Here is a 27,492-nt window from a genome sequence, read left to right as displayed (position 1 = left end):
TTCTGGTCCTTTCTATTTTCTGTTTCCTGGACTTCCATAAATGTTTGTATTGGTCTGCTTGATGATGTCCCATAAGTTCCTTAAGCTTTCTTCACTTTCTTTCATTCTTTTAAATGTTGGCTCCTCTGACTGAATTATTTCCAATGATCCGTCTTTGAGTTTGCTGACCCTTCCACATAATCTGGTCTGCTGTTGAACCCCTGTAGTGAACTTTTTAGTTCATTTGTTGTGTTCTTCAGCTCTGTAATCAGTTTGGTAGTTTTTAATATATTCTCTTCGTTGAAATTTTCACTTTGTTCATTCATTTTTCTCTTAACTTCAGTAAGTGTCTTTATGACAGTTATTTTGAACTCTCTCAGGTAAATCATATTACTGTTTCATCAGGTTGGTTTCTGGAGATTTGCCTTGTTCCTTTGTTTGGAACACCTTTGCCTGACTTTTTTTTTCTTTGACTCTTTGTGTTGACATCTACACATTAGACAAATTTTCTGGTCCTTTCTATTTTCTGTTTCCTGGACTTCCATAAATGTTTGTATTGGTCTGCTTGTTGATATCCCATAAGTTCCTTAAGCTTTTTTCACTTTCTTTCATTCTTTTAAATGTTGGCTCCTCTGATTGAATTATTTCCAATGATCCGTCTTTGAGTTTGCTGACCCTTCCACATAATCTGGTCTGCTGTTGAACCCCTGTAGTGAACTTTTTAGTTCATTTGTTGTATTCTTCAGCTCCGTAATCAGTTCGGTAGTTTTTAATATATTCTCTTTGTTGAAATTTTCACTTTGTTCATTCATTTTTCTCTTAACTTCAGTAAGTGTCTTTATGACAGTTATTTTGAACTCTCTCAGGTAAATCATATGACTGTTTCATCAGGTTGGTTTCTGGAGATTTGTCTTGTTCCTTTGTTTGGAACACCTTTGCCTGACTTTTTTTTTTTTTCTTTGACTCTTTGTGTTGACATCTACACATTAGACAAAGCACATACTTCTCCTGGTTCACAGACTGTCCTTGTACAAGGGAAGACTCCCACCAATCAGCCCTGCCAGAGATTCTAGGGACCTCTACTAATCCTTTCCCTTCCTAGGAAGAAGCAAGCAACTGTGATTTTTCTCTGCTCACTCCGTACTGAGCTGGGATAGGAGATGTGGTGTCTGTCAGAGCCACTGCCTCTGTTCTCTGCTAGGTGGCTAGACTGCACCAGACCCACCAGAAATCCAAGACTGGCAAGTCAGATGCTAGTTCTTTGGGCAGCCCCAGAGAAGTTTGGGCACAGGATGCACAAATCAACTCTTCCCCTCCCAGGGCAAGGCAAGAGCTGGGATTTTTCCCTCCATTTTCTCTGTGATGAGCAAGAGGGAAGATCTATGGCATCTACCAGTCCAAATAGTTATTTCTGTCTTCCCCAGATATATAGACTGTGTTAGACCTGTCAGAACTCAAGGACTGGTAAGGAGGATGCTAATTCTTTGGGCAGTCCTGGAGAAGTAGGGGCACAGATCAAATATTTTCTACCCTATGAGGTGGCCAAGAACTGGGATTTTTCATTCCCTCATCTGTGCTGAGCAAGGGGGAAATCTATAGTGTCAATAGCTCAGACTACTATCTTTGTTTTCCTTCATGTGCCAGGCCCTTCAGAGCTCCAGGACATAGTAAGGCAGAGCCAGGCCTCTGAAAGGGGGAAATCTATAGTGTCAATAGCTCAGACTACTATCTTTGTTTTCCTTCATGTGCCAGACCCTTCAGAGCTCCAGGACATAGTAAGGCAGAGCCAGGCCTCTGAGGAGTCCTCTTGGAAAAGTTGGGATGCTGAGTGCATGCACCAGTCTCTTTTCTCTCCTGGGAGAAGCTAGGATCTAAGGGGTCTCTTTCTGATCATATGACACTATGCCAAAGTGTAGAGATTCTGGTGAGTGTGTTTTCCAAATCTCCCTACTGGTTTCGATGAATCTGATTTCACATTTGCCAAAGGTACAGGAGCCTTTTGATTCATTTCTGGATTTCTCACAAAGGGAATTTGTCTATGAATTGCTGTTGAATCAGTGTGTTTGTGGAGGGAAAAGAGTCCAGAAATTTCTATTTCACCAATTTGGTGACATCACTCCAAAAACAGTATATTCTTTAAAAGGGTATAATTGCCTATACCTGGGCCTAACCAATGAGCTGCAGAATAATACCAACATACAATATATAATTCTCTGTGGATTGGACTAGACACAGATGTCATCTCTAACCTCTATTTTAGTTACTGATTTTTATCCAGAGTTTAATCAGTCATCTTTGAGAAATATTTCATGTCAGAAAGACCAGATTTTCAAAAATGAGTATTCATTCTGTTCACCAGCATTGAAGTGATGCTTGTTAAAACACAGCCTCTAGGTGATTGAAAAGGACATAGTTAGTGGTATATTTAAGAAGCTGCTGTATGGCAAGCTGGTCATACTCAGAACAAGGGGAAAGAATCTTTAAAGGACACCCAGCAATAAAATGTTGGCAAAAATGACAGATGGACCTCCTGAAGGAATCAACACAAGTTGCCCTAGGCAGAGGAGGCTTTTGAAGGCAAGTTCTGCATCTATGTCTGCACCCACAAACCAAGAGAAAGACTGCTTAGTTAGGATGTGCTTTGAAAGAAACTGCACGTCAAGTTTCAGCCTTGCCAGCAGCCATCCCTTTTTGTATACCAGATGTATCAAATTCGATCACTATAAAAATCAAACACACATATGTTTACATATATAATCTGAAACCTGTTGATGGTTAATTGAAAAATAATCCTCAGTCTCAGGTACAAATCCCCAAAATCTCAGGAAAGAAATGGCTCTATCAGCAGATGCTAGGAAGTACACTTGCATAGGTTCATATGGCTCCTTGGAAGAGCAAAGACAGAGCTGATTAGTCCAAGAATATTGTTAAAATTTTTCTAGCATCTCTTCCCACCCTATCAAGTCTTTATTCATCCACTACATCAAGAATCAATGTACAGTTCACAAGATCATTTTTACTCCTTGCTGAAAATAAAACAAGTTTAGTAAACACTGAATATGCCAAGGGCCCTCAGTTCCCAATGACTTCCATTGTTAATGAAACCCTCTTTTGCTGCTAAATTTGTAAGGAGGTTCTAATAACATTTTAGCAAAGTGATTGCTCCGGGGACAGTTTAAGATGTTTTGTATAAACAAAAGTCATTAGGAACAAATGAAAAAGCTCATTTGTTTGTAAAGCATGAGCTAAAAAAACCTCACAGAACCCATAGTTATGAACAGTACAAATGAGTCTTATGAGACTCTTGATATCTGGATTACATGGAGAGAGGCCCCTCCGAGTGAACATGAAAATAGTTTATGAAGATATGAATATCCCCATGGTCATTTCTCTTTAACTGCCGCCTCAGAAGTAAATCATTTAATGGAATTTTATCATCTGGGAAGGAAAGCTGTGCATGTTTTTCTCTAGGTATGGTATATACACAGTATACATAAACAGCAAGTCTCACCTAGCTACCTTTATATAACATGAATAAAGTAATGCTTAGCCAAAATAAAATAACCTTTTGTTATAGGGTACTAACATTGCAGAAATTATTACCAAATTAGTGTAACTTGTAGTATAGTTTTTATTCCATTCTCATTTTAAATAGCATTATGAAAGAGTTACTATATATGATAAAAGTTTTGAAAGCATGGACATTCAGTTTATCATTTTTGAAATAATTTATTTTTATGTTTCAGTGATATATTGAACTTTTTTATCTGGTAAACGCAAATGCTTAAAAACTAAATGCTTTGGAGGTACAAATTAAAAAGTTATGTAGAAAAATAAGGACATGCTTCTTTCAGGAAATTTTTTTTTAATGAGTTAAATAAAATAATGGTTGTCTTAGTAAGTTTGGATTCCTGTAACAAAGTATCATAGACTGGGTGGCTTATAAACCACAGAAATTTATTTCTCACTGTTCTGGAGGCTGGAAGTCTGAGATCAGGGTGCCAGCATGGTCAGGTTCTGGTGATGCCCTCCTACAGAACGTAGGTGGCCAACTTCTTGTCATGTCCTCACATGGCAGAAAGAGGGCTAGAGAACTCTCTGAGTTCCATTTTATAAAGGTTTTAATCACATTTATGAGGGCTTCACCCTCATGAGCTAATTATCTCCCAAAGACCTCATCTCCTAATAACATCATATTGGGGGTTAGGATTTTACATATAATTTTATGTTTGTGGGAGGGGGTGCTCAGTCCACAGCAATGGTGAAATAAAACTAAATCATAGTCAACTGGTACTTTAGTTAGTTATTAAGAGGAAAATTGTGAAGTGGATACATAAATTAAGATAATTAAGGAAACTGCCAAAGATTTTGCTATGAATGTTTTCATTGATGTATTATTTTTTAAGGTAAATAAACCTGGGCTCATCTAAAATATCAACAATAAGGAACTGGTTAAAGTTAAGATACAAATAACAAATGAGAGTGATATCACAGATTAATATTTAATGACATGATAAAATACATCATTTAATATGATAAAATATGTTATTAAAGATAGATTGTAATACATATGTAAATGCATAATATGTATAATACCATTGTGTTAAGTTTAAAAAATAACATAATTTGTATGTTATTTGGAAGAAAAAATGAAAAACAAGAGAATATTAACATTTGCCTCAGGGTTTGGGCATTACAGGTAACTAGTCTTTCTTTTTGTTAACTCATATATTTCAAATTTAATAACGCAATAACTGTACAATTCTTTGGAAATAAGTAACTATATAATTACATTTATAAAGATGAAGTTCAGTTACTATTAGAATAAAATACATCCAATATATAAAAATGCTATTGAATAATATGCAAAAATAATTCCAATAATAGATTTAAAATATCTTCCAGAGGAAAATTATACTTGCCAAAGGAAAAAAACCCACTATTTTAAAATACAAATTTTGATACTTAATCACAGTATGGGTCTATTTCTAAGCAAGTTCTCAGTAGACCTAATATATCCAGTAACCATCTCCAGGTCTGGGTAAGTCAAAGTCAGTGCTTTGGGCTTCATTTTTCATCTTAATTGGACAGGGCTAAAGTACATGAGTTCTAAAGTCCATTTTTTCCTCTGTTAGTACAAGATTCTTTTCATTAGTAATTGTATTAACATTTAAATGTGGGTTTAATTATTTTCAAAGACAAATCAAAAAGATTTCTCAAACCACTAGTCTCTTTAAGAGTACCTCTTTCAGTGGCACTACACATGCCATTGATATAGAGTGGGGCCTATCATTTAATTAATTTTAATTAATTTGATAATTATTTCATTCATTTGAAAGATCTTTTGCCTACTCTCTCTAAAAATTAAAAGCTTTGGTTAAGTTTCCTTGTCAACACTGAGTCTTGTTCTGCCTTATAAGTGCTTGTACTCTTACCTCTCTGAGGGCAGACAATCTGTGACTTTAAAATATTTAACTGAAAAATAACCTGCATTTACAAAGGTTGACTTTGTTCATAGTGTCTCCTACTGCCATCTCCTTCTATCCCCATTTTTAAGCCCCTTATCTGCTGCTAAGAAAACTGTCTTGAATAAAACTTAAAGCTGTTTAGAAGGAAAGTATGAGTTCTTACACCTAAGTGTCATTTTCCTTATTTGGAAAATGGGAATAATAATTCCTCATAGGGCTGTTACAATGATTAAATGAGATAGTGTCTGTCCAGTGCTTAGCACAGTGCCTGGTGCATATCAAGGGCTCAGCATGGGCTTTATCTACATGATGTACACAACCCAGTGTTGGGGACATAGAAAATTGTCTCAATATGTGGTAATGACTCTCCCCTACAACACTATTTTTATTACTATTATTAAGATAAAATAACAACCAATATTTCTACCTTTCCCAAATGAGTAATGGAATAAGGAAAAAGCAGCAATAAAATATCTAAACAATCTCACTGGATGTGAAGTGGTAATTTATTAAAATACATGACTGACAATACATCTCAAGTTTAAGCCACTACAATAAAATACAGTTTTATAATCCCACCTAAATTTACTGGTATACTTGTCAATCAACTATAATGCTGCTGAATCCATAAAAAATGCTGGCAACCAGAAGAAATATTGTTTCTAGGTGTCTCTACAATGCCCCAGCAAAGAGGGAACAGATTCCTATGTGAAATGTGTAGCCAGCGAGTGGTGGAAAGGTCACTAGGCCCCAGTGCTGTTAGTTAGACACCTTTCATGCTAGGCTGCTCTGTTTCTATGGAGGTCTCTCACTTGTGACAAACATCATTTGTTCATTCCCATTGAACCTTAAGCATAACAAAAAGGAGCACTAAAACCACAGAACAAAGGAAAAGGCAGTTCAAAAACAGTCTGGTCCTTTGGTCCTTAAAACAATAGCATTGGGGAAATCTGAGACTAGAACAAATATACTTAAAAGTATCTGAATGTGTTCTAAAATGATGTTCAATACTTCTTAATATTATAACTTTGCATGTCTGCAAAAAGGCATATGCTGCTCTTTCTATATGAAAGGGAAAAGAACGGTGCGGGACGGGGCATCATGTTAACTCATCCTGACTATATCAAAAGAGTCTGTTTTAAGATAACTGCCCTCCTTTTAAATAGCTTTTAAAATTAAAGTGAACATACTTTGAAAGGGACATTCACTTTATCTTAGGTGAAATAATATATGAGTATATAAAATTATTTTTTACACCTTTAAGTCGCATAATGTGTATAAAGTAGCCCGCAACTGGGTGGTCAGGAAATGGGATGCTGAGGGTCAAGTATCTGGGCTATAAGATTGCTTTATAAAATATAATTGCTAAAGTACAAAAACATACGAAACTCACTTTATCTTAGGTGAAATAATATATGAGTATATAAAATTATTTTTTACACCTTTAAGTCCCATAATGTGTATAAAGTAGCCCGCAACTGGGAGGTCAGGAAATGGGATGCTGAGGGTCAAGTATCTGGGCTATAAGATTGCTTTATAAAATATAATTGCTAAAGTACAAAAACATACGAAACTGGGTGACTCAGACAATATTAAAAAGAACAGGACAAAAAAGCGACATCAAAGAAAAGGTAGAAAGAACACGGGAGAAACGTACAGAGAGGCCCCAAAATTCAGGGTGAATGACAACGACATGAATGACAAAGAACTACAGAAAGATAAAGAGGAAAAAAAGCAAAACTCAGAGAGAATTTGTGACTTGTCTAAAATTTTTCTTTGGCCTAGATTTTAAACACATCCTACTGAAAAGCCTAGAATACTGATATTTAGCATTTCACAACTTATGACTTCTTGCAACACATCTCAAATCAATTATACCCTTAAGTGCTCAAAAAATGCTTTGTAACAAAAGTAGAGAAATTAAGATATCTATGATGACTCACTCTAAAACAGTGAACAGCAGGCTGCTAATATAAATAGCTCTAAGAGCATAACATAATTTAAAACTTAAGAGGTATACATTTGTAGTAGAAGTTGTGAAATGGCTGATAAATTGCCCTATTTATAGATGCCTGTGTTAAAGCTGAGATAAATTGTTTCCTGATAATCGCCTGCCTATTATCCATGGCTTTTCAACTCATTTGCTCTATCTTGGCTGTGAATATGTAAACTGCTTCATCACTCAGCTCTTTTCAAGGCACTGTAAATCGAAGTAGCTGCTATGATATAAAGTCTAAATATATGTATATATAAAATGGTGGTGTCTGAATTACAATAATTGAGAATCAGTACTTTAGCTTAACTGTTAAGATAAAAAGATAAATGATTGGACTAACACATGATTAGTTCCTGTGCTTTTTTTCCCCTAAACAATTTAAAAAATAATAATATTATTATGGCTGATTATTTTTGTCTTAATTTTTTGAGCAACAGGAAGAAACTGCCTTCAGCATTTTTTTATTCCTCCTTTCCTTTATGAAAATCTTAAGAAGTAAGAATAGGATGAAGGTAAAAGCTTAAATTGCAGTAACTCCTTAACAGTCCATCAAACAAAGAAAAACAATCCGAAATACTCATTATGTATGGGGTTTTGAATATAAGACAGACTGAGGTTTTGTCTATTCATTTCCTAGGGTTCCTATAACACATTACCATAAACTTGGTGATTTAAAACAACAAAAATTTATTCTCTCTTAGGTTTGATGGCAGAAGTCCAAAATCAAGGGGTCTACATGACTGTCTCCTTCTGGAGACTCTGAGGGAGAATCTATCCTATTCCCCTCTCCTAGATTCTGGTGAATCCAGCAATTTTTGGTGTTTGTTGGACTGTAGATGCTTCACTCCAATCTCTACCTCTGTCATTATCTGACTTACCCCCTGGATCCCTCCGTGTCTTACAAGGCGACTCATTATTGGATTTAGGGCTTTCCCGGAATCTAGGATGATTTCATCTTGAGACAATTAGCTTAATTCCATCTGCAAAGACCCTATTTCTGAATAAGGTCACATTCACAGATAGGGTTTAGATTTGGAGGTATATTTTAGAGACCACTATTCAACTCATGACTGTAAGTATATTTGCTTTTAATTTTTCTCTTATTGCCAAGAAAGCTGTTAAAGCCATCAAATTTCTAATTATCTCACTTTTCAGATATTTTAAGATATGCATAGCATAAAACAATATTTCATATTTATAGAACATTTTATTATAATTGTCACAATGTTAAATGAATGTTATCACACTATCATTATAAAAAAGGCCAAATAAACAAAAAAATGTTGATATTGTTGAAAGACTTTCTTTGGTGATAACAGCAATGCTTATATTACTTTGGGAAAATGTGGAGGAATCTCTTTTCTTTTTAGTGGTTGACAGTCCTTGCAATGAACTTTACACTCAATGTACCTGAATTTATCAGCATAATCTATTCACTGTGAGTAGGTAAGAATGTTTTGAAAGCAGCAAATATTTTTGTTTGCTATTCAGCTCCAGCTTAGTAAATAATAATGATTACTATTGTAGGTTTAATCAGCACTGCTCCCTGAGTAGCCCATGTAAATCTATATTCACTTAGCACTTGTACTGTGATAAACAGTCTGTTAAAATAGAGCTATTCTATAACTAATCGATATGCTCCAGCTTAGTAAATAATAATGATTACTATTGTAGGTTTAATCAGCACTGCTCCCTGAGTTGCCCATGTAAATCTATATTCACTTAGCACTTGTACTGTGATAAACAGTCTGTTAAAATAGAGCTATTCTATAACTAATCGATATGCATATCTTTTGACAAGAAAGTTCAATGGTATTATGCCTGAAATTGGTGTAATATTAAGCAAACATTGCTAGCATGATAAGAAAATTACTATTGGTGGAAATGAGGGAAAAACCAATTACATTGTAAAGAAAAAAAGTTGAATAAACTCAAGTCACCTTCCAAAAGCATACTTCTGTAAAAATTAAAATACCTTGGAAAAATACTATTGACTATTTGCCTATATGCATGGCTAGTAACATAATTTTTCTAAAAAAGTAAAATGTCAGGAAAAAGCCCAAAGTGTTGGGAAAAGGAACACAAGTGTATGATTATTTCTGTACTTTAAATTAGAATATGAAATCGTTAATGCTTTTAGATTAAAAACCAAATGTGATTATATGAAAATGAATAGAAATATGTACTTACTGGAGTTATATTAGCTCTAAAGGCAATTAAAATCTATTCTATAATAAAAAGTAAATTAAAAATACAACCAGATTAGTTAGTCCCTGAAGTAGGTCATTCAGCCAAATTTTTATCCCGTGATGGACTGAACTGGGGTAGCATGTGCAGTTGGCACTCTGTAGCTACAGGTTTTGTATACACAGATTCAACCAACTGCAGATCGATAATATTTTAAAAAGTAAAAATATTTTAAAAAATAACATTGCAACAATAAAAAACACAAATAATACAGTATAACAACTACTTATGTACCATTTGCATTGCATTGGGTATTATAAGTAATCTAGGGATGATTTAAACTATACAGGAGGATGTGTGTAGGTTATATGCAAATACTACCTCATTTTACATAAGGGACTTGAGCATCCTCCAGATTTTGGTATCCTCGAGAGGGTCCTGGAACCAATCCCTTGGGGATGTCAAGGCACAACTGTATTGAATTCACCAAATGGCAAGAAATTGGTACTTTCAGTGTAATTCTAGAGAAGCTTAGGAAAAAAGGATAAAAACATTATCTTCTATATTCAAGTGTAGCCACTATTTAAGTAATCTTAATATATGAAGACCTATACATATGCAAATAAATCCGGAAGTGATTACTGGCTATAAAAACATTTCCAGTTTGACCAAGAAATTCACAATAGGATTAATTCAGACAGCAAGCACATTAACCACATTTAATATATTATTTTCCTTCTGCATAGCTTTCCCAAAACACTTGTTTGGTAACATGCTCTAATCTTAGAATAGAGATCCCTTAGAAATTTGATGAAGAAGCATAATCAAATAACTGGGATTTTTGCTCCTCTCAGCAAATTAAAACAAAACAAAATGATTAACTTAAAAAAATTATCGTACAAAACTTTTAGAGGATGTTCTTGCGTCAGTATAGATTCTGCCCAATCAGCTAAACTTTTTGAAAAGACCAAGAATATAATCTTGAGAAAGCATGCTGAGCAGGAAGACCTTTCGACTGTTTTTTACATACTCTTCCTTCCACTTAACACTCCTTTCCTTCTTAGCCTAGTGAATGTCTGTCTTTCCTGTAGACCTCAGGTCAGCTGGCATTCTACAGGAAAGTCAACCTCACTGACAGGTCAAATTGTCCTTTTCTTCTAAACTTTCCTTCTGGGTTCTCATCACAGTTAAAATCGTACATTATTTGTGTGACATCTGATTAGATTGTATGGCAGGAACCTTATTCTTTTGCTCACCATTGGCTGCCTGGTGCCTTTAGCGTGATGTCTGGAATATGGCAGAGACTCAGGATATATTTAATATCTGAATCAAGCAAGTATTGTAAGAGCGTGAATTAATACCAATTACAATAAGTAGACATAATGATTAGATTGTATGGCAGGAACCTTATTCTTTTGCTCACCATTGGCTGCCTGGTGCCTTTAGTGTGATGTCTGGAATATGGCAGAGACTCAGGATATATTTAATATCTGAATCAAGCAAGTATTGTAAGAGCTTGAATTAATACCAATTACAATAAGTAGACATAATTATGGAAGAAATATGCAATAATGCTTTATTTTAGAAATGGAGCTGAAAGTTAAAAATTGACTATTAGCCAGATTCCCATTACTCAAATGTAGACTAGAAAACCTGCTTACAATGCAACTGTCACAATGAGGATTGCAGCATGTTAAAGATTTTATTTTTTAGCTTTGAATAACTATGGAGAGATAACTTGATAATAATGTCTCAATAGTAATGATGATTTTGATGATAATTGTCAGTGCCAGAGGCTCCATACCATTTTCTGCTTTAAAGACACTCATAGCCAAGTTCTAAATCTCTATGCTGGGGTTATGCAGGCAACAATGAGGTGACTAGCCATAAATATTGAAATATAAAATTCCTAGGGCAGAAAGGTAAGGGAAGAAAGGCAAATAACCCTTAGGTTTTTTCCCAAGTATATGATGCAAGTGCTCTCAGTTTTGTGTTGGGGGAAAACTAGCTAAAAGTACTGTATTACAAATATTCAAGTAGGTTTTTCACTGTATTTTCCCCCTTACCTCAAAGGGCCTGTTATAAAGAACATTTAGGGTGAAATTTGAGCACAGGTTAAAATAAGAAGGGGAGCACGAAGCTCACTATTAGCAGTGTTCCATACTGTGCAAAGTGTGAAATAGGGAACTAGCCAAACAAAATGACTGTGTAGGATGCTGTATTACTTAATATGCAAGAAAAAGTATGAATGACTAAAAATAGGGCTCAACCAGTTTTACTCCACTTAACATCTAGTGAGAATATAACTACTTTTTACAGCATCATTCCTACATTCTTAGAAATCAAAAATCAAATAATTTCTGATATACCAAAGAAAAAATCCAGCAGTTTCCATGCCAGGTGTCAGTAGGAGGTAAAGAGATAAATAACTTGTCCTGTGAAAGCAGTGTTAGCTAACTAGTAACATAGTACTTCAAGTGAAATATTTAAGCACATGCAAGGAAATCATGAAAACTAAGATATAAACTGCTTGCCATATAATACAAAATAAAGTGCAACTAGTTGCATATTTTGAAGAGAGATAAGTAAAAGTAAAAGTAAAAATTGAATAAGGTTCCAGGGACATCCATAAAAATAAATTTCAGGTATAAATTCTTAGAATATATACCATTTTCACATATTTATAGATGGATCTGTATATTTAAACAGACATGTAAAATTCTTTGGATTTTTAGTGGAAAGGATTAATAATAAATGAAAAAAGATATTTATAAAAATTGATAGAAGGAATAAAACAACTTTAGAACACTTTGTAAATGTTAAGGATCCAGGGCCACAACTCAGTGTTGTGACTTCTCGATTCTAGGTCTAGAATCCCTCTCCTTATGTAGACTCTTTGCCTCAGCCATTTCCTTTACTTTTCATTATTTCAATTTCTACCCACCTACTAGTGCAGTAGTTTTCAACATCTCTCAGCATTCAGGAAATGCAAATCAAAACTACACTGAGATACCATCTCACTCAAGTTAGGATGGCTAATATCCAAAAGACTGAGAATGATAAATGCTGGCAAGGTTGCAGAGAAAAAGGAATCCTCAGACACTGTTGGTGGGACTGCAAAATGGTGCAGCCTCTATGGAAAATAGTTTGGAGGTTCCTCAAACAATTACAGGTAGATCTACAATATGATCCAGCTATTCCACTGCTGGGAATATACCCAGAGGAATGGAAATAATCTTGTCAAAGGGATACCTGTACCCCAATGTTTATTGCAGCACTATTTTCAATAGCCAAGAGTTAGAACCAGCTCAAATGTCCATCATCAGATGAGCTGATACAGAAAATGTGGTATATCTACACAAAGGAATTCTACTCTGCTATAAAAAGAATGAAATACTGCCACCATTCTCAGCAACAAGGATGGACTTAGAAAAAATTACATTAAGTGAAATAAGTCAGGCACAGAAAGAGAAATACCACATTCTCACCTATTTGTGGGAGCTAAAAATAAATAAATAAATACACAAACAATGGGGGGGGTAAGGGAAAGAAGACAACAATCATAATTCTTTGAACTTGTTAAGACAAGTTAGCAGATATGATGTCAGTGGGTAGGGGGGGAGATGGAGGGGGGAGGGAGGAATTGGTAAAAGGACACATAAATCAACTACATTGTACATTGATAAAACAAAAAATAAAAAATAAATGAGGTAGGGTTCATACCACTGGGGGTACGTGAAGACTTTCCAAGGAGTACCCAAGGATATTAATACATTTATGGGAATCAAGTTCCAAATCCTAAACTTTCATATGAACACCTTCCTTATCATAAAAGCTGTTCTATTTTCTTCCACTTTTCTGAAGAAAAGCATATTTCTCACTCATCTTGTGTCTTCTGAGGGTGCACCACATCGCAATAGCAAAGAGAAAGTTCTAAATATTGGTGTAGATGTTTAGAAAATGAGTTTTTAAATTTTTAAATTCTTTACTTCCATAGTATTTGAAGAAAGATCTGATCAAGTTGTCAGGTGATAATTAAAATTTTTTGGTAATGGATTGCTATGTGATATTTTGCATGAAACCTGGAGATTGTGAAGAATTGTGTCACATTACTACAAGAAAACACTTTCTATTCATGTACTTATTTTTTTATGTGTAAGATTTCTCAGCATGTTAACATAAAAATAGAAACAGAATTCATGAGGAAACTTTTCTCATTCTAGCAATGAATAACATTTGTCTCTGAATATATACATTAATTGACATGTACTTATTTTTTTATGTGTAAGATTTCTCAGCATGTTAACATAAAAATAGAAACAGAACTCATGAGGAAACTTTTCTCATTCTAGCAATGAATAACATTTGTCTCTGAATATATACATTAATTGAAAAAAGGACCTATCTTATTTTTTACTTTTATATTTAACAATTTTTCTTTTATTTGGAAATGATTTATCAAGTTAACAATTGTAATGATAACTCAATTTAGAAAAAAATTAATAAAAGGTTTTGTGATGACATGACAAAGTGATTTCCTATATATGATAAAGGTGAATCTAAAAGATTTTCAAGCAACCATATATTAGAATACAAGTTTGAGGAAGAGAGGGTAATGATAAAAAAATTGTTACTATTAAATAAGAATTTAATCACATTTTTAAATGGCTAATGGTAAGTTTTAAAAAAAAGCTATAGTGTTTAGATTCTACTGCATATATTTAGAGGGCTTGAAAGGATTTTATTATAAAATATCTATTAACAATATGCTAGAAGTTAATTCCTTTCAATTATTTAAATGTATGTGAAGAATTTAAGATGTAAACCTAAACATGTTATTTTAGAGGACACACCAGCATAAAGTTTGAGCCCTATTAAATTATTCTAATGAATTGTCCCTAACGCCTTCCTTTCTCTTACCCAATAATGTAATCATTAACTTCTGTCACTCAGTAATTCCCCAATAATCCTCAAATATCTCCACCTTTCATTTTCACTGCCTGTTGTCAGGGCTGGATGTTTTTCCTGATCTCCTTGCACTGATCAAATTCCCAAAAGAGAGTCTCTCGGAACACCACAGATCTCTCTTTGATTGAACTTTTGAGAGTTTCAAACCATGTATTTTTAACACTCTGAAAGTAATGGACTAGCATTAGTTGAGTGAGAATGAACACTGAAGTCTAAGTGTCTAACACAGTGCCTGACACACAGTAGTTGCTCAATATATATTTATTGAAAGCTTGAATAAATGAACATATACCCTTTTACTAAATAATAAAAAGAGAACCAAAATTAGTCCTATTATAGGGAAATCATATGATTTATGTTCACACACAGTGGATGTAAAATTTTGAACTGTTAGAGCTGATGTAAGCCCTGGAGATTTGAGGGCAATCTCCTCACATTAGAAATACTACTGAGATTCTTTGAAGTTATTTGGCTTGTCTAAAGCCACATAAGTTTAGTGACAAAACTAGGAGCACAGCCTAATTCCTTACCCCAGCTAACTGGAGGTCTAGGCAGCCCTACCCATACAATCTCTTTGCTGTGTTCACTCATTTACAAAATTCCTGTGCTGGTAACTGAGCACGATAATTACAGATCTGGCTGGTCGAAGAACTCTAACCTATGAAAATGTACAGTGGGACAATTTATAGTGAGAATAGAAAAAGTAGTAGAAAGAACTGAGGGAATAGGACACAACAACTTGGAAACATGGACAGTAAGTTAGGATCTATGCTTCGGGGGAAGAAAAGATGAGGTTTCTGGACTACATATACACAGACCACAGTAAAAAGAGTCCTTTGTCCTCCCGCCTTTATGTTCTCACATAAGAAAAGCAATATTGATAGACAAACATGGAAGCCATTCAACAAATGTTACTGTTTCTATTTCCCTATTTAAAATTCACACCACCCATTACACAGAGGTAGAGAAAACAAGCAGAGTGTAACTCTGAAGAAGACTAAGGTTTTATGATTTCCTATGAGGGTTGGGTATTATATAGGCATTCTTTTGCATAGCTCTCATAACCTGTGCAGTTGGTAATATCATTGCCATTTTGCAGAGGAGGAAGCTAAGGAGGGACTTTCCCAAGTGCGGTCACCAGACCAGCAGTATCAGCATCACCTGGGAACTTGTTAATAAATGCAAACTCTTGGGCCTCACTCTAACTACTGAATCAGAAACTCTGTGGATGGAGCCCAACAAACTGTGTTTTAACAAGTACATTTGATGATTCTGATGCATGTTCTGGTTCAAGAACCACTGGCTTATGCCATGTAGTCCCATGTACATAAAACTGTTACACTCATTGCAGCACTTAAGGTCTGCTGGGTAGTTTTTGTTTATTTTTCAATCATTTTTGAACAAATGTGTATTACTGATATACAGTAATTTTATATAGTACAAAACCACACGTAGTAGGGTTATGGGACAGGCAAGCCAGAGGTGGAAGTTCAACTCCACAACATATTGGTATACAATTTTAGCAAGCTGAATGATGTTTGTCAGTTTTGGGTTTGTCTTCGGTAAAAATAAACATAAAAATGGTGAGATTAAAAACAAAATTCTTGAAATGTAATAAATACTCAATAAAGTAAATAAAATATACTTTTGATTATGATCACCATTAAAGACAATAATATAGTAATAACATTGTAATTTAATTGGATGAGCAGTGAAGGTTTGCAGCATCTCTGCTGTAAAGTTCCAGAGATGTTCCTCTACTTATTTTTATTATAGAATGGTCTTAATTTTCTTAATTTTTTCAGTTTCAAAATGAATTTCCAATTCATCTCAAATCAGTAAACATTTACTATGTGCAAGTGTATTAGTCCATTTTCTGTTTCTTATAACAGAAAACCTGAAACTGGATAATTAGGAATGAAATTTATTTCTTACAGTTTTGGATACTGGGAAGTCCAAAGTCCAGGAAACACATCTAGTAAGGGCCTTCTTCCTGGTGTTGTGACTCTATACAGCAACTCAGGGTGTAATATGGTGAGAATGGGCTGAGCAAGAGAGAGCTGACCTTCTCACTTGTTCTCCTCTTAAAGCCATCAGAACCACACTCATTACTCTATTAATAGATCAATCCATTCACGAGAGCAAGTCCTCACAATCTAATCACCTCTTAAAGGCCCCATCTTTCAAATACTACAATTAGATTTCCCACCCTCTTAATATTGTTACAATGGGGGTCAAGTTTCCAATACACGAACTTTGGGGGACACATTTAACTCAGAGCAACAAAGTGTGGGTTGTGTTATTTCAGGGTATTTTTTAAGTACAAAGAAGACACCAGTGTTCAATTTATATGTTAAGGAATGGATATCACTATCTATTGATTGACTCTTCAAGTTAAATGCTTTAAATCTTTGCTCTGTATTGGCTTAAAGCTTTAAATTGTGCCATTTAACAGAATTTGATAAATAATGCATTATTGTAGACACATTTACTTTTGATAAGTAATTTTATTTATTTTCTCTAAGTAATTTTATTACTTAGAGAAAAATGCCAAAAGCCATATTATGATCTCTGTATAGTTAGTTGTACAGCCTAGATAGTGTTTTAATGCAGAGATTTTCAAATAATAATTCATCTACAGTAACAGTATATTCCCTATATTTTAATCAGTAAAACTTAGACCTATTATTTCTTGTTTATTTGCCCCAACCAGTGAAAGAAACCAATATCTACCCCCTTAAATATGCTTTTTATACATACAAAAAAGTTACCATCTTTGTTATGTATTTTTGTCTCTTTTTTAGAGTGAAATTTCCAGGTTGCAAATGATAAAGAGGTCTTGAAAAACACAAGCTATGATGAGAAGAGTTTGTGTTTTCAAGATCTTTTTATCATTTGGGGACTAAGTTCTCTACCCACTGCTTGGCAATTTTGTCTCCTTTCTGATAATGTGGCATTCTGCTGAACTTAGTCCCCAAATTGTAGCCTAACGAGACCTGAATGTAGCTCAATCTGTTTTTATGCATGACATCACCATTACAATTCAGCACACTGTAGCATCTGAATAATTTAACAGGGATCAAAATGTCAACTCACTTAATTTATCATCCACTGTAATTCTTAAATTTTTCTCTCTGCTGCTACCATCTCTAGCTATTCATTGCACTTTCTGTTCCCATTATTCAACCCTGCACCAACTTTCACATCCATTCCATTTTCCGGATTCTAATGTCACTGATTTTACCCAACTCCCCAAAGCATCAAGATTATGCTGCTTCCATTACTCATTGTTTTTTTAGATTTATTAGAATAAATATACATCTCCCAAAACATTTGATAAGTAAACTACTATGTTACCTCTATTGTTCTTTTTTAGATGATTTTTGCAAATCATTTTTTTTAAGATTTCAGTTAAATAACAATAAAAAAAACAAAGCTGACTAGTATATGACTAGTCTACTGCGGTAGGCACACTTAAAAGAAAATCTCCTTCTTCCCTTCACTGACTCAGTTTAAGAAAGTTAAACTCAGCACCAACTACAGGATTGCATTATTGTTTTATTATTAAACTGTCATCCAAAAAATACAGATTACACCTTTGATCTTCACATATAGGTAGCTCCATGGGTATCACATTTTATTAGAATAAATATACATCTCCCAAAACATTTGATAAGTAAACTACTATGTTACCTCTAGTGTTCTTTTTTAGATGATTTTTGCAAATCATTTTTTTTAAGATTTCAGTTAAATAACAATAAAAGAAACAAACAAAGCTGACTAGTATATGACTAGTCTACTGATGCAAGCACACTTAAAAGAAAATCTCCTTCTTCCCTTCACTGACTCAGTTTAAGAAAGTTAAACTCAGCACCAAATACAGGATTGAATTATTGTTTTATTATTAAACTGTCATCCAAAAAATACAGATTACACCTTTGATCTTCACATATAGGTAGCTCCATGGGTATCACAAGCTCTTGTTGCAGATGGTCACTTGAATATGCTGGGGCATGTCATATGGCTGGTTAAGCAAATCTTAGTAAACACAGTTAGTTTTACTTAGTATGTTTACTTGCCCAGCCACAAAAGAAAATAAAGGAGGTAATATAAAAATAATAAAGGAAATGACAAAAGAAACTTAAAATGTATGGCCCAAATTTAATTATTTTACAAGGAATAAATGGCAGAGTTATCAAAACAAAAATGAGCTGGCATCTTATATAAGAGCTTTCATTAATAGGGGAATAATGAAGTGACAGATTGTTCAAGTTTACAAGTAAAAAATTACTACACTTATTAAATTAAATGGCAACCCATGTGCCCTTCCTTTTGCCTGGAATCCCCATCCACCCACCTTATATATTTATACACACCTACCCCTGTCTACAGCTTTGCCTTTTCCATCTAGCAAAGTCCTACTCATCTTTTATGAGTCAGAATGAGATTCCTCCAAGATAGTAATCCCTCCCTTCTTGGTGTTCACACACTATCTTGTGCTTAATTCTTGCTCCAAAATAAAACTATTTGTGTATAGAGGTGTAACTTCTATTAATTTTGAAATCTATCTCTTCTCTTTGCTTTTCAGCTACCAGCTGGTACTAAGAATTGCTCAATAAAATTTTGATAAATGAATGATTTTCAAAATAACATTTTCCCAATAGCTATATTTTTTAATTGTAGACAGTGATATTTGGCTTGATTGTTCTCTAGAAAAATTATGATGATGCAATGGTATAAACCCCATTTTCATTAAATGGCAAGAAAATACGTTTACAGGAGTAAATTCATTAAAGGGTTAAATAGAATTACTAGCTCTGAGAAAGGGCATGTGTTTGTAGCAAAACAAAACTAAAACAAATAGAACAAATGAAAACAAAATGTAGGGAAGTAGAGACTACAATTTCTAAACAAATATTTCATCCTTTTTTCTCATACATATGTGTGATACTGTGAACATTTGTTACACAAATTGAGTCATTTTTGTCATACCCAAACTAAATCAGTGTCAAGTGGTGAGGGAAAAAAGCGCTCAGGGCACAGAGCAACTGCTCCAAGAAGATTCTTCTAACGCTCAGCTGCTGAAACAGCCTCCGTAACCCTAAGACTAGTTTTACGTACTAGCTGCTAAAAGGACCTGCTGTGAGTGTAAGACTACTTACCACCGTCACTCACAAGTCAAAAGCTTGCCAATTCCCCAAAACTTCACTAGTGCCAATGAGCTTTCTTCCTAACCTAAACTATATGTAGCATTTCTCTCTGTAATAAAACTCCCAACCCTTTCTTTGTTCTTCGGACATACTGGAGACCACACTGGTCTGTGTGTATGCCCCAGAGCACAGTCCTGTTTTGCCCAAACAAAATGTTTTCTTAGAGATTTGTTTCTATCTTTTATTTGACTTTGACAATATGTATCTTAGTAGAATTTTGGATGTAGTGATTTTAGATAAATTTTGTTTCCATGCTGTAATTATTCATGGTAGAACTGAAGAAGGTGGTAAAAAATAAAATTAAAAAAAAAGTTTGTATAACATTTTCAGGTCTAATACCAGTATAACAGTTTTCAGAAGATTTAGCAAAGATGACAATTATTAGTAAAAGTTTAAACAATGAGGACCCTTTAGATCAAGAGGACATGTTAGACATAGAGAAGACTGATGAAAAATTTAATTACTGTCTTCAAATATGTGATGGATCAATTGACAGATATAGTGATTAAATATTTTCCTTCTTAGCTTAGTACTAGAACAGGAACAATTAAAGGGCAAAAAAGAAAATGCTACAGAAGGTGAGATATTATGTCAAATTACTAAATAATGCAGTGAAAGATTTTCCTCAGAGACCTTTAAAACAGAATAGCTACCCTTTGATCTAGAGTCAGATATTAAATTTAAACCTAAATAACTCTTAACAAGGTCAATATCAATTCATTTCATACGTTGGTTATACTGACTGTGGTGCTTTATGTTTATCCAGAACAAGTTCATGGGGTCATCCCTGTCACCCATATCAAGGACAAGCCAGCCCCTTGGGGCACACAAAATAGCATCATCTGAAGAAACTGACCACCTAGCTCCTCTTCCTTCCCCTCTGACTCTGGTTAAACAAGGAGGCCAGAAACTGAAGAGGAGTGAGTATCAGTTGCCTAAAGTGTAATAAGAAATGGGACATAAAAGCCCTTGGAAATATAAAGACACCCTAAGAAAGTTTAAAACACTAATAAGAAGAGCAATGATCTTTGACTTTTTTTTTATGTGTGGTATTCTTTTTATTAACAAGTGGCATTACATACAACAATTCTATTTAATAATTTTAATGTCATATTATGTATTAAAATACTGTATTGTAAAATTCTAAGATAAGATACAAGTTTAACATTGTTGTCAAGGGTCACTGAAAGAATGAACATCTCTTCATAACCTTTCTGGTTTTAGTTTTTAATATTAACATTTGTTATGTTACTTCATTTATAACATATGCTGGTAACTGTTTTATAAATAAATATCACAACCTTTATAAAGAACCTTAAGGAGTTTGGACTGAATTTAACTATTTTGTTCTTATTGGATGGTAGAGCTATCAAAACTTGAAATAAGAGAACACCTAACATATACAAAAATCAGGGCCTGGATTAAGAAAGTTAACCTAAAATTCAATAAAGCATGCTGAATGTAAGTGTATTGTGCCTTGTAAGCTGTGAACTTGAACAAAGTTTTGCTGTTTTCTTCTTGCTTCATTTTTCTCCAGTTGATAAATGGAATGCATCCTCTCAGAATATGAAAGCAGGATTAAATAATATCAGAAATACAGGATTTGGTTCAACTTACCTATTCCTGTTGCTGGAAATCCAATCTGAAATGAGTGTCGATGCCTGTTGGTGACAGTGCTTGTTGCCAAAACTGCATGCCAGCATTATAACTTCTCTACGTAGTTCTCTAGATATCATCAAAAGGGAAGAAAATTAAAAGGTAGTATTGATATCTGGAGAGAAAGTCAAAGCAACCCATTACATAAATAATAAGAAAATAAATTATTAACACAAAAAGAGTTTTTAGATCTGGAAATCCTATGCTACTGAGTAGAAAACAATCAGGCAGAGTGGACGTTAAACATACTAAGTCTTCTTTGGAACCAGTACTCCAATGAGGAGCTTGTGTTCTGATCTCAGTGCCAATAATAAAAGCAGATCTTAAGTTAAAACATAGCAAAGAAATGCCTTTGTTCTTAGTATCAGGCAGGAGAAACTATGCTATGCAGCAGCAGTCCTCCCAGGAAAGTGAAACGTAAGATGCAGAATGAAAGAAAGATTGTCGCATGCTGCTAGAATCACAGTAGTACTAGTAGTAGTACATATAAAAGCAGATCTTAAGTTAAAACATAGCAAAGAAATGCCTTTGTTCTTAGTATCAGGCAGTAGAAACTATGCTATGCAGCAGCAGTCCTCCCAGGAAAATGAAACGTAAGATGCAGAATGAAAGAAAGATTGTCACATGCTGCTAGAGTCACAGTAGTACTAGTAGTAGTACATTATTGTACAGTCTGGGGGGGAAGAAGAGAATAAGAAAACAAAACAGTACTCGTGTTGGTAGGACGCTTGAACAAGAGATCCATTAAAATTATTTTTTGGCCATCCAAGTTTGATGTACGTTGTTGCAACTTGCTTTAAAATATATTCCTAAATGGGAGGTAAGAGAAATAAAGACATCAGTTTCAAACTTCTCTATACTGACAATTAAAATTCCATAAGAAAATTAAAATATTTTTAAAATGTATCTACTTTCAAATATTAGTAAAATTATAGGCATAATAATGATCTATTATAATTTTATTCAATTTAGCATTTCAAATATAGAAAATAAGAATAAAATACTATTGGAATGGCAGACATCTACTTTTTTCTTCCCGTTGAATAACTAAATAATTTGCACTATTAAATATTTTAGATGACAATTTTTGTAACAAAATAAGGAAAATGAGGGTTCAAATATAGAAAATAAGAATAAAATACTATTGGAATGGCAGACATCTACTTTTTTCTTCCTGTTGAATAACTAAATAATTTGCACTATTAAATATTTTAGATGACAATTTTTGTAACAAAATAAGGAAAATGAGGGCTATTCATAATGATGCCCGTGCACACATATATGCAAATATATGTAGATATACTTAAAGAAAATGAGCATTTAACATTTATTCATTTATATTAATAGAGCATATTTAATTAAAAATTTTATGTTAGCCCAGCCAATAGTCTAGCATTGTTGAAGGTGAGATACACAGAACACTTCAGTTTAATAATACAGTATTTTAAAGCCAATAATCCATTCAGCTAATGATATATTTAAATATGTGTCAGTGTAAGATATGCTCTGCCTCATTTTTATGTGGTCGTTGAATTTTGTCAGAGAAGTGAAAGCCCTGAAAGTACAGTAAAAGTAATTCTTAACTTTTACTGAAAATTAGCTATCTTACATCATAAACTATTCTAAAGTATAAATATATACAAAAATATATTTTACTTTTACAGAAGTTTACTATTGCAGTGTTTCTGTGTTAGGAAGTGTAATAAGTCTTTCTCTGGTGGATGAAAATTATACCATAACTGAAATGACTCATTTCTTTGTTTGTCAGTAATGAGGACTTAGACAAAACTAAAAACAGGGAAAGGCCAAGCCAGAATTATTTCTATTTTCTAAAAAAATTATTAAAACAAAGGTGCTTTCCTGAAGCTTTAGAATAAGAAAAAAGTAAGCAATTCTGAAGATCATCATACAACTTAGATGGCTCTAATAAACAGATTTCATGTTATGACAATCTAGTTTTGAGTAATTCCAAATGTGCAGGTTAATTAGCAGAGTCAGTATGTCATAAAAAACAGGGTGATTTTATAAAACACGAGCAGGTTCTTAAAACAACTAAAGGAAAACAAATAGTGCTCAAAGGCAATAGAAGACACAATGACAAGAAATTTAGGAATCAAAGCTCATTAGCAGTACTTAATCCTGATATTATTCAGAATGATTATTGAATCAGACTAGGTGATGTCAGCAGTGCAATTTTGGTTTACCAAGCTTTGAGCTTAGTAAATCTAGTCAGGTAACACTTTGGAATGTTTGTCATGTCTTCATGTCTATTTGGATTATCTGTTGTTTGCTCTCCTGTATCCCCTTGGACCCAATTATGAATGGGCCTTTGCCTCAATGTTGATCTTATCCTTGTTAATTAAGGAAGAGAATTGAATTCACTATGCCCTTTTGGATAAAAATAATGACTAAGAATCTTTACTGAAACTGTCTATATTCTGTTAAGATCTTCAGGATCTCTCTAACCTAGGTTAAGTCCTTTGTGAACACAGAGCCCTTTAACTCTTGGAAATCCTTAAAGTTTGAACTTTAAGGATTTGCCATGTATATTCGTTCTTAAATTCTGAAGCATTTAAGCTTAATTGACACTTGTAGGCCAGAACAAAAGGTAGCTTGTATTAAATTTTTTTTTCAAATAACTATCATCAGTGTTATATAGAAAATCAGAACAAAAATAATAACGTAAACTAGAAGGAACTAAAATAACTCAAGATCAGGTGCATACAGTAGATAATAAGAAAATAGTTTATCTTCTGAAAATTAGAAAGAAGAAATTGTATATTTTTACATTGAAGACATTGTAGTTCTCCATGCGGTCCAGTAATTTATCTAGAGGATAAAGAGCTCGGCTGGCAGCATGCCAAGGAAGAAAATCCTTTTCTTCAGACAGGTATCTGATAATCTCCAGGGGAATATTCTGAGGCAAATAGCCAGCCCTGCACCATCAAAAAAAAATTCATGTTAATTATATGCAGAGAATACACATGATGATGCAAAAAATGAAGATTTTGCCTATGCAAATAAAAGGCAGAAAGCAAGATTCATCACAGTGTAAAGAAAGAATACTCAGTGCTATAAAAATAAAATCAGTTTTTAAATATAGTGCTACTTCGGATGGCAATGCCCCTTAATATATAGAGTTGGAGAGTTAAAAAATTTGCATGAATACAAAAACATCAGTATGCATATTAAAAAAAAAAGAATTGTGGAAGTTCAACAAGACCAACACTAGGTATTTTTCTTCACAAGAACTCCTCAGAGGTAACAAGTAATTGAAAACAATTGATTAGTGAAATGTAATATCAGTTTCTCAATGCATTCCCTTTACTTTTCGTGTAGCTCTGTGTAACGATATTTGACACATTGTTTTAAAAAGATGGTGGTTAGTGGATACAAAATCTTAAGACAGATAGGAAAAATGGGATCTAAGGTTCTATAGTATTATGGGGAAGTATTAACAACAAAGTATATGTATCTTTGAATAGCTAGTCAAGATGATGTCGAATGTTACTAACACAAAGAAGTGACAAATGTTTGAGGTGATGGATATACTAAGCACACTGATATGCTCATTGCACACAGTATGAATGTACGCAATTATCATATTGTACTCCATAAATATACGCAATTATCATAAGTCAATAAAGAAAAATAAAAAGAGAAATAGAGAGTAGAATAGCGATTACCAGAGGCAGGGGGTGGGATGAGGGAGCGTGAGGAAAGGTGGGCTGACTAGAACAAAGTTACAAAGTGACAGATAAATAGGAAGAATAAGTTCTGATGGCCTAGGGTGACAATAACTAATAATGTTGTATTGTATATTTCAAGATAGCCAGAAACGAGGATCTTGAATGTTATGACGACAAAGAAATGATAAATATTTAGGTGACAGACATGCTAACTTTCTGATTAGATCATTATACAATACATGCACTTATTGAAACAACAAACTGTACCCCATAAAAATGTACAATGAAAAAAATAAATTAAAAATATTTTGCAAATATTTTCTCCCACTCTGTTGGTTGTCTTTTCACTCTGTTGATTGTTTATTTTGCTGTGCAGAAGCTTTTTAGTTTGATATGTGTTTATTTTTCCTTTAGTTGCCTGTGCTTTTGGGATTCTAGTCATGAAGTCTGTACCCACTCCTACTTCCTGGAGTGTTAAATAAAAAAATTTTTAAAAATCAAATTAAAGTGTCAACTTACATTTTTTAGTGTATCTATGTTAGATTACAACATAAGAATATTTTCAAACCAGTATTTTTAAAATTGCTTTTAATAACACCTTTGAAAATCGCAGTTAGATTTTAATGGAGTTCAAATTTTAAAAATTTTAGAATAGCCTCTTCCCTTTTACAATTTGTCTTTCAAAACAGAGGTTGTGTACCTCGCCCACCAATGTCAGATTCTTTAGAAAATATGAAAATGTAGCTTTTAAAAATTATCTGAATATGTATTGTCTATAGTTTAAGAGGCCAAATCCAAAAAAAGAGCCAAAAAGAGTTGCCTATCTCTATTCTCCGGTAGACTGCATATAAAATCCTTGTAAAATAAAAGCAATATAAATAACAACCCACAGTACATTAAGAAAATGGTCTTAGCCTTGATGTCTCTGCTGCATATAGTGACACTCCATATTTTGCTGAATTTTTTCACATGAATAATTTCTATGGTCTTAATGCTGGTGCTTCCCCAAATTCATATGTTGGAACCTAATACCTAATGTGATAGTACTAAACGAAGGAAAGAAAGTCCACAGTGGTGAGTTGGACTTGCAGAGGGAGAGAACCTACCTTGGGATACAAAATTGAGTGGGGGGTTAAAGGGGGACAGGGTGGGAGGTGGGAGATAACTGGTGGGGGACATGGGGTACAAACACAATTTGTGGTAAGGTGCATGCTGCCAGTATGGATCTGGCCTTCACATCTCGGGCACGAGGGGTGACAATCAGCTTTGTATATCCTGAATATTCATAACCAATAAAAATACAGAAAAACCCAGAAACAAAAACATATTCCTTTTTTTTTTTTTAAAGAGGTGGTGTCTTTTCAAAGTGATTATTGTCCTTATAAAAGCAGCTTGACCGAGCTCCCTTGCCCCTTCCACACAATGCCATGTGAGGATGTGGCAGGAAGGCACCACCTTTGAAGCAGACAGCAAGCCCTCACCAGACACCAAATCTGTTGACATCCTGACCTTGGACTCTCCAGCTTCCAGAACTGTCAGAAAAAAATTCTATTGTTTATAAATTACCCAGTCTAAGGTATTTTGTTATAGCAGACTGAACAGACTAAGACAATAACCAACAGAGTTCAGACTGTTAACACAGGGAAGGGGGAAATATAGAAGAAACTAAAGCCTGGTTATCCCACTCACCTACATTTCACACTCTTGTTCTTTTGCAGCATCACAAAATTAGATGGACCTCTTTATTTGAGCATTGCTATGGTTCAAATGTCCCCTCCAAATCTCCTTATGAAAGGTAATTCCTATTGTAACAGGGTGGGAAATCCGACTATGGTATTTGAAAGGTGAGGCCTTTCAGAGGTGATTGGACAATGAGGGCTATGCCCTCAAGAAAGGACTAGTCCCTCCATGGATTAATGGGTTATGGTGGGAGTAGACTGGTGGCTTTACAAGGAGAGGAAGAGAATGCTTAGCGTGTTCTTGCCCTCTTGCCATGTGAAGACCTGAACCACCTCAGGACTCTGAAGAAAGTCCCTACCAATAATAAGACCCTCAGTAGTTGCACAACCTCAACATTGGACTTCCCAGCCTCTAGATGTGAGCATTACATTTTCTTTCTTTATAAAATATCCAGTTTCAGATATATTGTTATGAACAACAGAAAATGGACTAAGACATGTGTCATGGAAGGCAAAGAGGAAACAAGGCCTTCTCTCATTTTCATTGAAAATATATTTGCCAGATTATTTAGTCCTTACTCAATGTGATAAGCAAAAAATATTCTACATATGAACATTATATTTTTCTTCATCTCTGTAAATGGATGAACATTATTTAAT

The 27,492-nt window shown here is 34.1% G+C and overlaps 1 protein-coding gene across 1 annotated transcript in view; it reads right to left on the bottom strand.

Moving 5' to 3' along the window:
* Positions 1-27,492, bottom strand: part of TRHDE (thyrotropin-releasing hormone degrading enzyme) — a 374,981-nt gene that overhangs the window by 5,633 nt on the left and 341,856 nt on the right. Inside the window, 3 exon segments of the mRNA XM_008574522.1 lie at positions 21,426-21,533; positions 22,176-22,273; positions 24,253-24,400. Coding sequence (XP_008572744.1) covers positions 21,426-21,533; positions 22,176-22,273; positions 24,253-24,400 — 354 coding nt within the window.

This window comes from Galeopterus variegatus, unplaced genomic scaffold (genome assembly GCF_000696425.1).
Source record: "Galeopterus variegatus unplaced genomic scaffold, G_variegatus-3.0.2 Scaffold1058, whole genome shotgun sequence".
Taxonomy (NCBI): Eukaryota; Metazoa; Chordata; class Mammalia; order Dermoptera; family Cynocephalidae; genus Galeopterus; species Galeopterus variegatus.
This window is presented reverse-complemented; position numbering and strand designations above follow the sequence as displayed.